This window comes from Sebastes fasciatus, chromosome 4 (assembly GCF_043250625.1).
Source record: "Sebastes fasciatus isolate fSebFas1 chromosome 4, fSebFas1.pri, whole genome shotgun sequence".
Classification (NCBI taxonomy): Eukaryota; Metazoa; Chordata; class Actinopteri; order Perciformes; family Sebastidae; genus Sebastes; species Sebastes fasciatus.
This window is the reverse complement of record NC_133798.1, coordinates 28,839,211-28,854,811: the sequence shown is the minus strand read 5'-3', so window position 1 is coordinate 28,854,811 and position 15,601 is coordinate 28,839,211. Positions and strand designations below refer to the sequence as shown.

Genomic DNA, 15,601 nt, shown 5'->3' with positions numbered 1-15,601 from the left:
ATGAGACCAGCTCCCTGATCCCTCAAAGATGAGCTCTGTCAAGATGGTTTGCAATTGGTCAATGACGCCAATTACCAGTTCAGATTTACTTCGCCTCCACGGGAAAATCAACAGGTCGTGGCAATTCTATTGAAGTTCGATCCACAGTTACACGGTTAGAAGTACTGACATGAGTGGACCCTAAAAGGGTCGGTGGTGGAGAAGCTTAAAGCTAACCAGCTAGCCGTATAGCTGCTAAAGCTAAACAATGCTTCACCTTTCACCGTCAGGTGGCTTCTCTGGTTACATAGATATCAGTCTGTTGTTCCATCGCTTTGGTCTGAATTGAAATATCTAAACAACTGTTGGATTGAGGCGTTGACATTCCATACAGATGTTCACGGTCCCCATTTTGAATCTTACCCACTTTTTTTTTTCCTGCACTTGAATGTGCATGTTGGGGCCCTGTGCACCTTGATTTATGAAAATTAGCGTCTTTAGTCCTCACATTCATTTAATTTAATCAACTTTTAATTAAACACATTTATATGCCAAACATAATTTTCAAAAAAATACACAAATCCACTCATTAATAATATTATTAAAATGCATTAATGGAGCTACGACTGAAAGTTTTATAGAGAGCTTGTCAGCCTGAATGTTAATGTTTGTAGTATGGATTTTAGAGATAATGAAATTCTGTTAATGGAACATGAAAGAATAAATAAAGTTTTAACTCTGTAATGTACGAAACTTTATAATATTTATGCAACATTTAATTCCATCCATTTTAACACCAGACATTTCTCCTGCTCATCAGTTCTTCTGAGCCTCTGAACATCAGTCACTGTCAGTCTCTCCTGTTGGTTTGTGAAGCATCTCCTCCAATCTAACTCCTCATTTTTACCATGAATTATCGCACCGCTTTAACGAGGTCCCTTATGGTTATTGTAGCTAAATTTATGTGCTGATTTATGGATGTTGAAATGCTGCACACTTCAGGGACATTTTCTCCCCAAAACAGACACAGAGTTTTAGAATTAAACTCCATGCAACCATGTGAAATAGAAACACAGGTGCAAACCAACTGCTCTGAATGATTTAACATGGTGGTATATCAGTGCTTCACTGGGCAATGCCACCTTTATCATCATGGTGAAAATAGCTTTCATATTTTTTAGGGTCAAAAGTGTCAAAGTTAACGCGATAATAACGTCTTAACGCAAATTTGTTTTAACGCCACTAAATTATTTAACGCATTAACACAACTTGTAATTTTTAGGTTGTAGCGGCTCAGTTTTAAAGCTAGAGTGAAGATACTGGTATCATAGGAAACTAGAAAACCTAATGAATCTATTGGTACCAACTATGTCATACTAGCTTGTCGTGAAAGAGGCTAAATAAAATATTATGCTAAATTTTGGCGTGGAAAAACTGTCATGACCATTTTCAAAGGGGTCCCTTGACCTCTGACCTCCAGATATGTGAATGAAAATGGGTTCTATGGGTACCCACGAGTCTCCCCTTTACAGACCTGCCCACTTTATGATAATCACATGCAGTTTGGGGCAAGTCATAGTCAAGTCAGCATACTGACACACTGACAGCTGTTGTTGCCTGTTGCGCTGCAGTTTGCCATGTTATGATTTGAGCATATTTTCTATGCTAAATGCAGTACCTGTGAGGGTTTCTGGACAATATTTGTCATTGTTTTGTGTTGTTAATTGATTTCCAATAATAAATATATACATACATTTACATAAAGCAGCATATTTGTCCACTCCCATGTTGATACGAGTATTAAATACTTGACAAATCTCCCTTTAAGGTCGCGATTAACTATGGACAATCATGACAGCCTTAATATTTTTAGTTAATTTTTTGCTTTTAAAAGGAAGACATAGTAGTGATTTTCCTATTTAAGCCCATTAACTACAAAGTAAATATGGTAGGGCTGGGCGATACGGAGAAAATCAAATATCACAATATTCTTGACTAAATACCTTGATATCTATGTTGCGACGATATTGCAGGGTCGACTATTGGTACTTTCAGAAAAATATTTAGACAATGAGATTGTTGATAAATAATCATCAGTAATGTGGATCTAATGACTAAGTGTGTAAAGGCAAATAATAGAACAGCTAGTCTTTAAAACCAGGAAAAGACAACACTTATGCCATATTATGATATCCAAAGTCTACGACGTTATCTCGTCTCATATCACGATATCCATCTAATATCGATATACTGCCCAGCCCTAGCATACGGTATATATATGATCATTTTACAAAGCATATAATCCGGTTTTAGATTAATATCCTTCCAGGCCGCCGCTTGTTTCAGCTCATTTCAATATGAAAATCAACCGGCAGAGCCTTGAAACTTGCTCGTAGTAGGTAATCCATGAGTGGATGATTTGTAATCAAAGTTCTGTAATCATCTAGTGACGGCGGATGTTCTCTCCCTGTTGGTATTCGAGGGCTCTTCGCCATTTCAGTCAGTTCAGTGTAATTATTCATCACAGCTCCTCAAAAGCACTGATTTCTTGGTCACCAACTCTCAAACCTCAGGTGTTGGAGCTTCCCTGAACTATTGGCTTGGAGGATAAGAAATGAAGCTAAGAAATGAACAGAATTATAGTATGTTGTGTAAAATGGTCTGCAGCGGATGTCTGTAAAGGGGAGACTCGTGGGTACCCATAGAACCCATTTTCATTCATATATCTGGAGGTCAGAGGTCAAGGGACCTCTTTGAAAATGGCCATGACAGTTTTTCCTCGCCAAAATTTAGCGTACGTTTTTATTTAACCTCCTTCATGACAAGCTAGTATGACATGGCCAGTACTCTACTGTCCAGTATTATATTAAAAAATTAAATTATTTGTTGAGTAAGCAAACTCTGCTAAAATTTGCAAAAACTTGTTTTAGTACAAAACCAGTTTGGGATTGGTTGTTCATTTCCCTCCTTTAGTCATCAAAATACTTAATATAAATGTCCACTGTTGCTCCAAACAACCATGTCCTCCATGACAGCTCAATCACACGCTTGTCTATGCGGCCCCCCCACTTCCTCCCCTCCTCAACAATGACAAAATCATTACTCCTACAACTTGGATTTGGTTTGAGCCACTTCACGACGGAGGATCCACGCGTGACGAAGCCCGCTCACACCGGCGAGCGTCCCAACGACTGTTTCATTAAAACAGGATGTGCGCAGGCCATTTCACGCCTGCCGGGGTAATTGACAGAATATCTCTTACCTGTCGGCCCCAAAATAAATATCCCTGTGAGTGCCAGTTAGTCGGATACTTCATCCGCTTCCCCTCGCAGTCATATTTCTCCACATTATTACATGCTGGATTGTTTCTGAAACTCCTGCTGCTGCGGTGAGTCTGAATTTATAGGAAAATGTAAAAGTGTGACACTTTGGCAGCTGCAGATTGTCTGATTGTTAATTTATTTTTTACAGGGATGATGCAGGAGTTTGAGAAACTTTCACGATATAGTATAAAATAAACAACTTATTGCAGTGTTCCGACCTCTGTAATAGTGAAAATTAACCCTGCGTGACCCACCTGTGGGTTCATCATTAAAAATGCATGCTGCAGAGCCGATCATTGCTCAAACCCACAGGACTGGATTTTAAATCAAGAACCAAAATATAACTCTGGGAAATGATTCAATGATTCAAAATAGTCTATTTGGTGTAACAGTGCAGCCACAAAAAGAAACACAGATCATCTTCAAAACGGTCCCTTGACCTCTGACTTCCAGATATGTGAATGAAAATGGGTTCTATGGGTACCCACGAGACTCCCCTTTACAGACATGCCCACTTTATGATAATCACATGCAGTTTTTTGAATGCAGTATAAATGTGTTATTTCCATCTATTCTAAAATGGTGTATCTGAATATTTCTGCATACTGGGGTTACTTAACATTCTTGAATTACTTAAATTGGGTATCACTGTAAAGCTGAGACTCTTGTGGATCCAATGAGCCCAACTGTATTCATGTGCGATGATGTGAGTCCCCATAGTAGCCATAAAATGACCTGTGGTGACCTCTAGGATAATCACAGCCTCATGAAACTTTACAGCCACAAACTAGAGACCTAGAGCATTCAGAGGATGGATGGCTTTCCTAGCTAGATCGACAGTAAGGGGGTTTTTCTGAGCAGTTTACACAACACAAATGCTCACCATCCAATCACTGAAAAATGCATTTCTTGCAGAAATCTCCAAATGTCAAAAGTGTTTGATCCAAAATCACAGCATGGCTTTTTCTATGGTGTTCCTCAAGGGCTTGATGTCTTAATGTGGTATTTTGGAGGGATTATTGATCATTTTTATCAATTCTCAAGAGGTAAAAATTTTTTAAATTTAGCACCAAATCTGTGTAACAAATGGTATCAACCCCAAAACCTTATGAGACATAATAGAGCATGGGGATGAGCATCATATACTTCTATCACAATGCTCTAAACCCTTACAGACTTTTACAGTTAATTTTAATTCATTCATGTTTATTTCTGATAAATGACTAGAACGTCTTGACACACAGTGCTAAGCTGCATCTCAAATTAATCTTCATGTTCCCAGCTTTCAAATGATGTACACCACTTCTGTGATGGAATAATTGATATACAAGTTATCTTTGGAAGGAAGAGGTCCGGAGCTGATGATGTCTTACAAAAGAAGGTTTATTGAAGCTTGATCAAGGAGAATTGTCAGGTCTCCACAATAGATGCTCTCTGCGTGAAGGCCTCACAACTCTGCCCTTCCTCCCCGGTGCTCAGTGTCTTACCCTTATCATGTTATGACTTACTTCGTTCCTCTGGCATCTCTGACCCTGGTTGCCCTAGCGACTGGCTCTACGGTCTCCACTACAGGCACAGCTGTACAGATAACGGTGGCTCCTCTAGACAGGACTCCAACCCAAGAATGTCAACAGAGGGACACTCTGACAAACACTCTGACCTTTCTACCAATAAGAGAGGAATTGATGGAAAATTCCATCACAACTTCTATGTGACGTCTACTGTTGACCTGCTATCTCCTCCTAAAGACCTCCTGTACCCTCCTAAAAAAGACTAAAACGGGTCTATTGTGGGTCTCAGAGGGTTAAATAAATACACTCATAATATACACAGCTCTTCTATCAGATCAGGAGTTCATAAGCTTTTTCTTTACATGTATGAAACTCAGCTGAGATCATCATACGCTTGATCAGGTATGCTCGTCTGTTTTTCTGACATAAATTAGGAACTCGGAACAGTACATATTCATAACCATCCGTTACTCGGGGAGCTCAGAAAACACTGTTTCCATGACAACAACCCAAGCACTGCAAAAAGGATGAAGGGAAAAAACACACAGAGACACATTTCTCTGTCTTGCTGTGTATGTTTCTGTGTTTTCGGTCTCTTGCTGCTCGGTGATGAACCTGCTGCTAAAACGTCTCTAAACAACCAACTGGTCTGATTTCAGCTGCAGAATAATGTCACTGGGTTGTGATTTAAAGTCCGTCCAAAGGTAACAAGATCCACCTATCAACACCTCAAAGGTTCACTCATTAACATGTTATATCATGCATTAGTGCAAAAAACTGAAATGTGAAAACGATAATTGCCCATTTTACAAGGGTCACAGTGTGTGCCGGACCAGTCAGCTGGTTGCCGGGAAACTGATCCCGATTCTGGTATGCATATTCAGTTGTCTCATCAGCACCAAAGCCCAGTATCTCAGCTGCTATCGGCAGTGAAGACCTGACTACCCCTCCTGGCCACATGCTGCACCTCTCTGAAGCTATACAGTATACTGTATGTTCTAGCACCTTCACAGTCCTGCAGAAGTTCTCTAACTCTCTGGGGCCAGGGACCCCTTACATAGAAGAAACATCTCCAAGGACCACCTCATATCGTAACACAGATTAAACAAAATTTAGAAAACGGCCAGACCAGTTTTTCCTCACATAAATTTAACGTGCGTTTGGAGCGTTATTTAGCCTCTTTCCTGACAAGCTAGTATGACATGGTTGGTACCGATAGATTCCTTAGGTTTTTTAGTTTCATGAGATACCAGTATCTTCACTCTAGCTTTAAAACTGAGCCCACTACAACCTCCGAAACATCGATTACGTTACTGCATTGAAGAAATTAGTGGTGTTAAAACAAATTTGCGCTAACGGATTATTATCGGGTTAACTTTGACAGCCATAACAATTATTATTGATTATTTAGTCTCCTTCCCGACAAGCTAGTATGACATGGTTGGTACCAATGGATTTTTTTGTTTTTCTAGTTCATATGATACCAGTAACTTCACTCTAGCTTTAAAACTGAGTCCGCTACAACCTAAAGATCACAAGTTGCATTAAAGAAATTAGTGGCGTAAAAACAAATTTGTGGTTATCACATTAAAGGGACTGTTTGTAACTTTTTAAGCGTATAAATGTAGCGGTTCGGCACACATGCGCGTTCGCATATGCGCGCTCGCGTGTGGCCGGAGCCTCGTCTCCGCTGCCTGCTCTCCTTCACTCAGAATGCGCGCGCGTCCTCGCTGTCTCGCTCAACCTCTAGACGTGAACGCGCACTCACTCCACACTGCAGAAGAGTTAGTTTAGCTCTGAGAATATCTAGTGAATGTAGAGTGGACGTTTGTGCAGAAATAAATGCTGCAGCTCCTCCAGACCAACAGAGGTTTTCCGTGTCTTGTGAAGTGACGGGGCTCCGCAACGAGTTACGTTATCGTCTCGTTACCGACCGGGTGCCGGTGTCTTCGGCTGCCGGCTGCGGTCGGGAGGCGATAACGTAACTCGTTGAGGAGCCCCGCTGCTGAAGCCTGCGTTGAGGCAGGAAAAGCCAACACTAGGATCAGCATGGATTCATGGAGAGACCTTCGTCTGGTCAGCTAACATTACTGCCAAGCAGCTGAAATATAGAGTGATATTGTGGTTTTAGCTGACGTGTGTCGCCTCACTGTTTTGAGCGATACTCGTTCATGTCTATGTAGAGCGAGCAAGCGCGAGCCCGACGCTGACTTTCGTTGATTTCACGGCCACAGGTGTCGCTGTTAAGCAGCATTTCTGAATCTTACAAATAGTCCCTTTAACTTTGACAGCCCTAATTTTAATAAAAAAACTAAAATACCAACCTCATTGTGGCGCTAGAGAAAAAGTCAGAGGTTCACCGAGGTAATTAGGATTCATCGTCTAGGCAACATGAATATCTGTAGCAGCTTTCACAACAATCCATCAAATAGTTCACTCCTAATATCCATAACATTTTCTAAATTTCTCTCGTCTGACAAAACAATTAAATTAAATTGTATTCATAAAGCACCAAATCATAACAGAAGTTATCTCATAGCAAATAGCTAAAACCTGGTACATTACATCTCCCCTTGTTTTATATACAGTAAGGTTTATGTTCTTTGTGCATTGTCTGTGTTCAAATTAAGAAACATAGCATCACTTTCACTGCATCTGAAACTTTACAGCACAACGAGGAGCCCTGACCAAAACAGACAAACGCATGTTGAACAGCGGTAATCAGGAGCACAAGATCTTTCACCCAGTGTACCCTCAGACAGCGTTATGGGAATATTATTGTCTAGCAAACAAGATAGCGGCCAGCAGCAGACGACGCACTGCTACTGCTGGGGTCATTGTGTCTTTAGCTTTTAATAACAGCAACACATTATTCCGTCAGACGGAGAATAAAGAACAACTTTTACATTCCGTCTTGCAGACTTTCTGACTGTGGACGTGAATATTGTGTTAACTTGTTTGTTTATGCGTCAGACAAACTGAATCACAGGGTATCCAACGCTTCACATAAACAGATTAACCGCGATGAAACCTGAGAGTGAACCCAGGAGCTGTGTCATGGAAACAGAGTCGCTGTCTCTTACGTGTAAAGCATCCACAGTGTAAACATCTCATTTAGTTCTCTGCTTTAAAAACACTGTTTAGGCATTTCATTAATGCTTTTGGAAGATTTGATTTCAAAGTCTTCAGAAGCTCCGGCAGAGGTCGTCTACATGACCCGACATACGCAGCTACATGAATATACAACAACAACCAAAGAGCAACATGCAGATTTAATATTCATGCTCATTAAAAATAGAGAGCAGATTGTTTTATGCATAATGCAAAACACGTCGGGGATAATAAGCTGCACGACAGGAAACCAACTCGGTCAAAACCCAACAGGCACTTGTTTTGTTTTTCTTTTTTTCTTTTTACGTCTCTGCCTGTCAACGAGCAGAGAGCTGCTTGTTTACTGTCTGGATGGGAATAAAAGGAGGCTAAGCATGGAGGGTTTGAAGTTGATTCTTCTCCAACATGAAGAAGAATCAACTCCTGGTTACCACTTTTACAAGAGGATGCTGACTTTGTGTGCAGCGGTAACGCAGGTAGGACTTAACTCGTTCACCACATCTGGGACTCAAACTGTTATTACTGATTTATTAAGTTTATTTCTGTATTTCTAATATGCAGTCAGTTAAATCAAATCAATTTTTTTATATAGCCCAATCAAGGAACTTTACAATCTGTGCAGCATACAACACCCTCTGACCTTTGACCTTAGCAGCTCTACACCTCAACAACTCCTCCAAACTTAATGACAAAATACAAGAGCTGTCAATCAATTAAAATATTTCATCACGATTAATCGCATGGTTGTCCAGAGTTAATTGCGATTAACCGCAAATTAATCACATTTTTTAATTAATTATTTTTTAAATGGATGTATATATTTATAATTTTAAATCAATTAACAACACAAAACAATGACAAATATTGTCCAGAAACCCTCTCAGGTACTGCATCTAGCTGAAAAAATGTGCTCAAATCATAACATGGCAAACTGCAGCCCAACAGGCAATAACAGTTGTCAGTGTGTCAGTGTGCTGACTTGACTATGACTTGCCCCAAACTGCATGCGATTATCATAAAGTGGGCTTGTCTGTAAAGGGGAGACTCGTGGGTACCCATAGAACCCATTTTCTTTCACATATCTGGAGGTCAGAGGTCAAGGGACCCTTTTGAAAATGGCCATGACAGTTTTTCCTCGCCAAAATTTGGCACAAGTTTGGAGCGTTATTTGGGTTTTTCTAGTTTCATATGATACCAGTATCTTCACTCTAGCTTTAAAGCTTAGCCCGCTACAAACTAAAAATCGCAAGTTGCATTAATGAAGAAGACATTAGTGTCGTTAAAACGCATTTCTGTTAAGGCGTTATTATCAAATTAACTTTGACAGACCTAGTTACACATATAACCCTAGCGGCTCTAGTAGCTTCAAGCACTATGATGGGAAAAGATCAGTCATATCAGGAGCTTTAAGATAGAAAAACAGCTTTTCAGCTTCTTCCTTTTATTTCCCACAACTCAACATGTTGTCAGGATGCTGTGACCTCTGACCTCCTTGTTATCACTAGTTTGTAAAGCTAGACGTATATAAACTGCAGCGTGCGCTGCTGTTGACCTCGGGGACGTCTCTGAAGACTGGAGAGGTGTTAAGGTTCTCTCTGACTCTGATTGGTGGATGTGTTGTGATGTTTCACCTGCATCGACGCTCCCTCCACTCGCGCCACGTAGGCCAACCGATCGAGGACGGTGACAGTGACGGGAACGGCGACGAAGAAGCCGCTCACGAACGCCCGCAGGTAGCGCCGCCCTGCCGTCGCCTGCTGAGCCATCACCTGGACAGGAAACAACTAAAAAAAAAAACAGGAAACCATCATCATCAGATCCAATGACGACACACAGGAAAGTAAACAGCACTCAGGTCAGATTAGACTACGTTAGATTAAACTTTATTGATCTCTGTGTGTGCGGGGGGGGGTGGAGGGGGGGCTGGTCGATGCAGCAGCAGGAGAGTAATTGAAAAATACAAAAGGAAACAGATCAGAGCAAACGTGGTCAAAGACACGACAAGTGGAAGTGAATGTATGAAGCAAGTGAAATACACTGAATTAATGATCTGGGGTTATTAACCACATAGCAGCACAACAGAATAAGAAATCTATTCATGTGGACTTATAAAACCACATCGACCACACCAGGGCTGAACCAACACTTATTTCTGAAGGTATCAATATTTTGGGTAATTTTGGACTTGTAGCTAGACATGGGATGAAATGAAAATCTCAAATCAAGATTATCCTGTCCAAAGTAATTGCGATCCACGATGTCATCCCTATAATCATTCAAATATGCTTAAAACTCTTAAAATGGTACTAAAACATACTGGAATCTTTTTACCTCATATTTTGTTATGAAACAAACGTTTTTTATTTTACACTTTTTATTATTTATACTATACTTTTAAAAGGGACTGTATGTAAGTTTTTACACGCATAATCTTAATCATTTTATTGCCAATGTGTGAACAGGTTGTAACCTAAAAAAAATGAGACCTTCCGCGACTTTCTGGGTTTCCTCTATCGGCCTGTAGACTGCTTTTAATGTGAAGAACCTGGACCCGCTTTTCCGGGAAAACGTCATGCGCGCTCGCGAGTGCTTTATCTGTAGCTAACATTCGGTTAGAAAAAACTAAATAAATAAACAAATAAATCAATGTTGACTTCTGGTTTCAAACGGGACATGAACAGCGGTCTCCTGGTGGAAGTCTGGTGTTTTTTGACCCACCCAACCACCCTGACCTCCTCCCTACACGTGGGGTATATGTGAATTACAGTGCTTTGATTTTCGTAGGTATAGCTACAGTGTATGAGAACAGGCTGCACATGCACAGCCAGTGTGATATTGATCACTTCTACAACATAAAGGCCTATATGACCAATCACACTGCATCATACTGCACTGGACAACGTCCCCCTCCAATAAAAGGAGAATATTGCTCCGTGTATCAGTCTAACACATGTAAAGTTGGAGCTTAATCACAACATGAGCCTGATTGACTACAACATGCAGGAACTGGGGAGTCCTCCCGTCAATGTCCTCTGCAGGTTTGGTGATTGGACACTGAAAACACATCACGCTGAGCCTGTTCTCCCCAGACAGAATTTTTCATCCACTTTGCTTTTCACGGCGCGCTCCAGGAAGCCCAGACAGGCGTGAAATGACTGACCAGCCGGCAGCGGCGGCAGCAGCAGCAGCAGCCATGCACCGCTGCCTTCAGCAAACAGCTAACAGCCTCGTCTGGACGTCCACTGTCCTCACTCTGCTACAGCTATTACCTCCACATCACAATCAAATGAAACATCATCAAAAGCACGCTGCACTCCCTCAACGCCCCCCCCCTACATCTGTAGTCGAGCAAAGCCTCCATCACTGCAGCTGTCAAGCGTTTTAAGAGGGAGAAATAGAAGCTAATCTGTATTTCACCTCCCTATAATGTGATGTCTCTACACAACATGACTGCCAATCACTGAACAGAGATAATAGAGTGCTACAAAATATGCTAATATCAATATAAAAGACATTTAAATTTCAACTTTATTGTACTGAGGGACATTTCTTTGGGGGCCAATGAGCAAACATGACATGAAGGTTACCGTTTCCTCTCTGTGGTAACCTGATTTCTTAAACTTCCCAAATGAAACCCGGTTTACACAATCAGAGAGAGAGGAGGACTTTAGGGGGAGATAGAAGGTCCACCATAGAAAAAGCCATGCTGTGATTTGGGATCAAAAACTTTTGACATCTGGAGATTTCTGCAAATGCATTTTTCAGCGATTGGATGGCGAGCACTTCTGTTGTGTAAACTGCTCAGAAACCCCCTTATTGAGTCTCAGCTTTACAGTGATATACAATTTATGTAATTCAAGACTGTTTAGGGACCCCAGTAAGCAGATATATTAAAATACACCATTTTAGAATAGGAGAAAATAACACATTTATACTGCATGAAAAAAAACTTTTCTTTCTTCACGCTCCAATCTTGCCTAACATTTTTGCAAGGAAAACCTGTCATGGTCATTTTCAAAGGGGCCCCTTGACCTCTGACCTCCAGATATGTGAATGAAAATGGGTTCTATGGGTACCCATGAGTCTCCCCTTTACAGACATGCCCACTTTATGATAATCACATACAGTTTGGGGCAAGTCATAGTCAAGTCAGCACACTGACACACTGACAGCTGTTGTTGCCTGTTGGGCTGCAGTTTGCCATGTTATGATTTGAGCATATTTTCTATGCTAAATGCAGTAACTGTGAGGGTTACTGGACAATATCTGTCATTGTTTTGTGTTGTTAATTGATTTCCAATAATAAATATATACATACATTTGCATAAAGCAGCATATTAGTCCAATCCCATGTTGATAAGAGTATAAAACACTTGACAAATCTCCCTTTATGGTACATTTTGAACGGATAAAAAATGTGCAATTAATTTGCAATTAAATATTTTAATTGACTGACAGCCCTAGTTATCTCATAAATAATCTTTGGCTGAGTACAGACACCATCCTACAGAGAGCACCCAAACCGACAAGAGGCAGTATCAGGTTAGTCCCAGTGCCCTTGAGCAAGGCATTGAACCTGCAGCTGCTCAATTGAAACCAGTAGATAGCTGTGCCACTAAGCAGATTTAAATGTCTAACAGTAAAACACTGCATGTGGTTGTAGACATCACAGATATACACACACACATAGTGCCACACAGAGTGCTCCAACCTCCCCAAACAAAGGGCCTCACTATACGTTACGTCCTATTAAACACAGTGATCTGCCTCCGCCGGGCTTTGTTAGACATCAGTTACCCGCCATGTGCTGGAGGGAGGGAACTCCAGCGCCGGAGCAGAAAATCTATTCTAGCATAACAATCCATCCTGACATGAACATATTGCCATTACACCTCCATACAGCCCGCCGCATAATCCCCCTCACAGAGAACAAGTGTATCATCAGAGGAAGCTCCGCGTGGAGCTTCAAGGTTTCCGCTCACTTTTACAGTCGAGTCGTTTCAGCACCGACACCTCGGAGCCCCGCAGCGCTCGCACACTAAACCGACCTTGTTTCCTGTCGGCACATTTAAACGATGTGGCTGACACAGCAGGACCCACATCAAAGTCACGGTGAAATGAAAAAATGACTTCCTGACCTTGTTGGCTAAATGTCCACATCATAACAGGAGGATACCCCCAAACTACATCTCCTTTCTTGGGTTTTAATTAAAAATCCATCTTATCAATAATACAGTACAGCAGAGTTTTACTGCTGTCAGGTGGAAACTTGTATCTCCACTGTGTCAGCTTTCAGGAGCCACAGTGAGACAGCTGACAGGAGCTTCAGGATAGAGCTACAACTAACTAGTATTTCCATTCTCATTCATTTAACTGGTGGGTTTTTAAGCCAATAAGATGTCTACAAATTGCTTATTTTATCTGAACAAAAGCCCCAAAAAACAAAAACTATTCAATTTAGAATTATGTGACAAACGAAAATCCAAGTCCAAACAGTCTAGATGCTGGAACCAGCAGATGTTTGACATATTAATCCATTGACCAAACATTAACTGGTTAATTAATCAGCCTAGTTATTGGCAAATTGTTATCTTTAAGCCCTGATCAGACAGGGCATGTTTTCTCAGTGTAAATGTTTTCAATGAGAGTAAAGCGTTTTTTCACACGCTGCTTTTGCGTTGCTGAGCGCTTGGCGGTTATTAGCAGGAGCGCCCTGAACGCCTCAAGATGAAAAAAATTCAACTCAGAGCAGAAAAGCGCCCGACGTCGTTTGCGTTTTTTTCTCATTTTGGTGACTTGGATACCTGGAGATGTATGACTTTACCCAACCGTAGTTACCGTGATCTGAACACAAAACAGCAGGAGGCAAATCAGTGCGGTATTTGAGATTTCGGGTGTTTTCATTAATTTAAACTGTAGCCTATATTAGGTAGCGTAAGCTACAGTTCATTCGGTGGTTGCCTAGCAACAAGACACAAATGGGCCGCAGCATACCCGGTTCAGGTCTGACCAGGGACCTTTGTTCCCTGTCATTTCCCAACCAGTAGGCAACCTCTGGTTCTGAAAATTGAAGCCAATGTTGAAACCGGCATTCTTTCTAACAGCCAGCAGGGGGCGACTCCTCTGGTTGCTTAAAGAAGTCTGATTGTATAGAAGTCTATGAGAAAATGAGCCTACTTCTCACTTGATTTATTACCTCAGTAAACATTGTAAACATGAGTTTATGGTCTCAATCACTAGTTTCAAGTCTTCTTCAATACAGCATGATGATCATTTAGTAAATGATGGTCCCATTTAGAGTCAAATAGACCATAAAGCAGGGGATGCTTTAGAGCAGGGCTACCTTGTGATTGACAGGTCGCTACCACGGCGTTGTCCGGTCTGGGAGTTGTCCATTTCACAGTATGTTTTCAGTTCATCAAAGTTAATTAGAACATTTTGGTTGCCTGAAAATATCTTAGTGTTTTATAAACCAAGATGGCGACGGCCAAAAAACAAGATCAAGACGGCCAAAAACCAAGATGATGACGGCCCAAATGCCGAACTCTAGGCTTCAAAACCGTATTCCACAAACCAATGGGTGACGTCACGGTGACTACGTCCACTTGTTACAGTCAATGATCCCATTTCTCTTCATTTTTCCTGTCATCTCTACTGTTGGCGCTCTAATGAAGGCATACAAATGCCAAAAAAAGACCACTGAAACACGCTTGTTGCCATTTCTCACAGATCTTTTCGTTTTATTGGCCTCCTGAGCTCTGATTGGCTCGGTTGTTTTTCCAACCACGGATACGGACGTCAATAAGCAAAACACCAGACCTGTTTGAATTACTGAAAAATATCAAACACGTGTGCAGCTACAGGAATGAGTCCTGCATTTTATCACTTCCTGTTCCCTCGTCTGGAAAATCATAAAAGTGGTGTTGATTTGTGGATATCAGGGGTGACACAATTTCAATACTAAATCAGAAATCGATCGAAATTAGTGTCCGATCCCGACCATTGAAATCAAAAGCCGGATCGTCGATTTTTTTGGGAACAATGCCATCGGCTTTTAGTGGAGGGAACCAGGCCGATGCTAACTTCCTGTTTGTCCTACAAAAATCCATCATCCCTGCTGCACTCTATTTCCTTGTGACTTTAGAAACTTCTTCACTTGTTGTCGGTTGCTGTCTCACCAAAACAAAAGCCTAAATGTGACTTTGTTTTCCATTAGTTTGTGCTAAAGTGGAGCGTGAGAAGGAAGAGCAACTCGGCTCCTATTGTATCAAAACTCATTAATGCAGAAAAGAAAAAGTAAGAAAATGATGAGGTCTAGACGGCAAACCTGAAGGAAGGAAAGCATGAAGAGAATAAGAATGAGAGATAATAGAGGGCCTCTGTAGAAATACTGCTCTGTGTTTAGTGGTCTGATCGTCATGCAGGTTGTGGTACTACAGTCTCTATATCATCCGCCTGCCCCTCTGCGGCTTTGTTTATGACGCGGTGACAACTGCACTCCAGCACATTAAAGTGAGCTCCGCTGGGGGAACGGTCTTTATCAAGTCTGCAGAAAAGGCATTAATATTGTCGACATAGTGACAAACGAGTTAATGCAGCACATCTCTCTCTCTGCATTGGTATTCATGCCGGCGCCCAATATGCAGAAGCAGCTCTGTAACAAGCTGTGGCAATAGA

At 41.3% G+C, this 15,601-nt stretch overlaps 2 protein-coding genes across 4 annotated transcripts in view; one reads left to right on the top strand and one right to left on the bottom strand.

Moving 5' to 3' along the window:
* Positions 1-15,601, top strand: part of LOC141766518 (nuclear factor 7, brain-like) — a 202,275-nt gene that overhangs the window by 43,719 nt on the left and 142,955 nt on the right. The gene's annotated exons all lie outside the window — the stretch shown is intronic.
* Positions 1-15,601, bottom strand: part of immp2l (inner mitochondrial membrane peptidase subunit 2) — a 147,668-nt gene that overhangs the window by 123,423 nt on the left and 8,644 nt on the right. For 2 of the 3 annotated variants that reach the window (XM_074633432.1, XM_074633434.1), the window contains exon 2: positions 9,556-9,693. In XM_074633432.1, the coding sequence (XP_074489533.1) occupies positions 9,556-9,690 (135 nt within the window). In that variant the 5' untranslated portion in view covers positions 9,691-9,693. Of the gene's footprint in view, positions 1-9,555; positions 9,697-15,601 lie in introns of all 3 variants that reach the window. The other variant, XM_074633433.1, reaches the window with a different exon arrangement.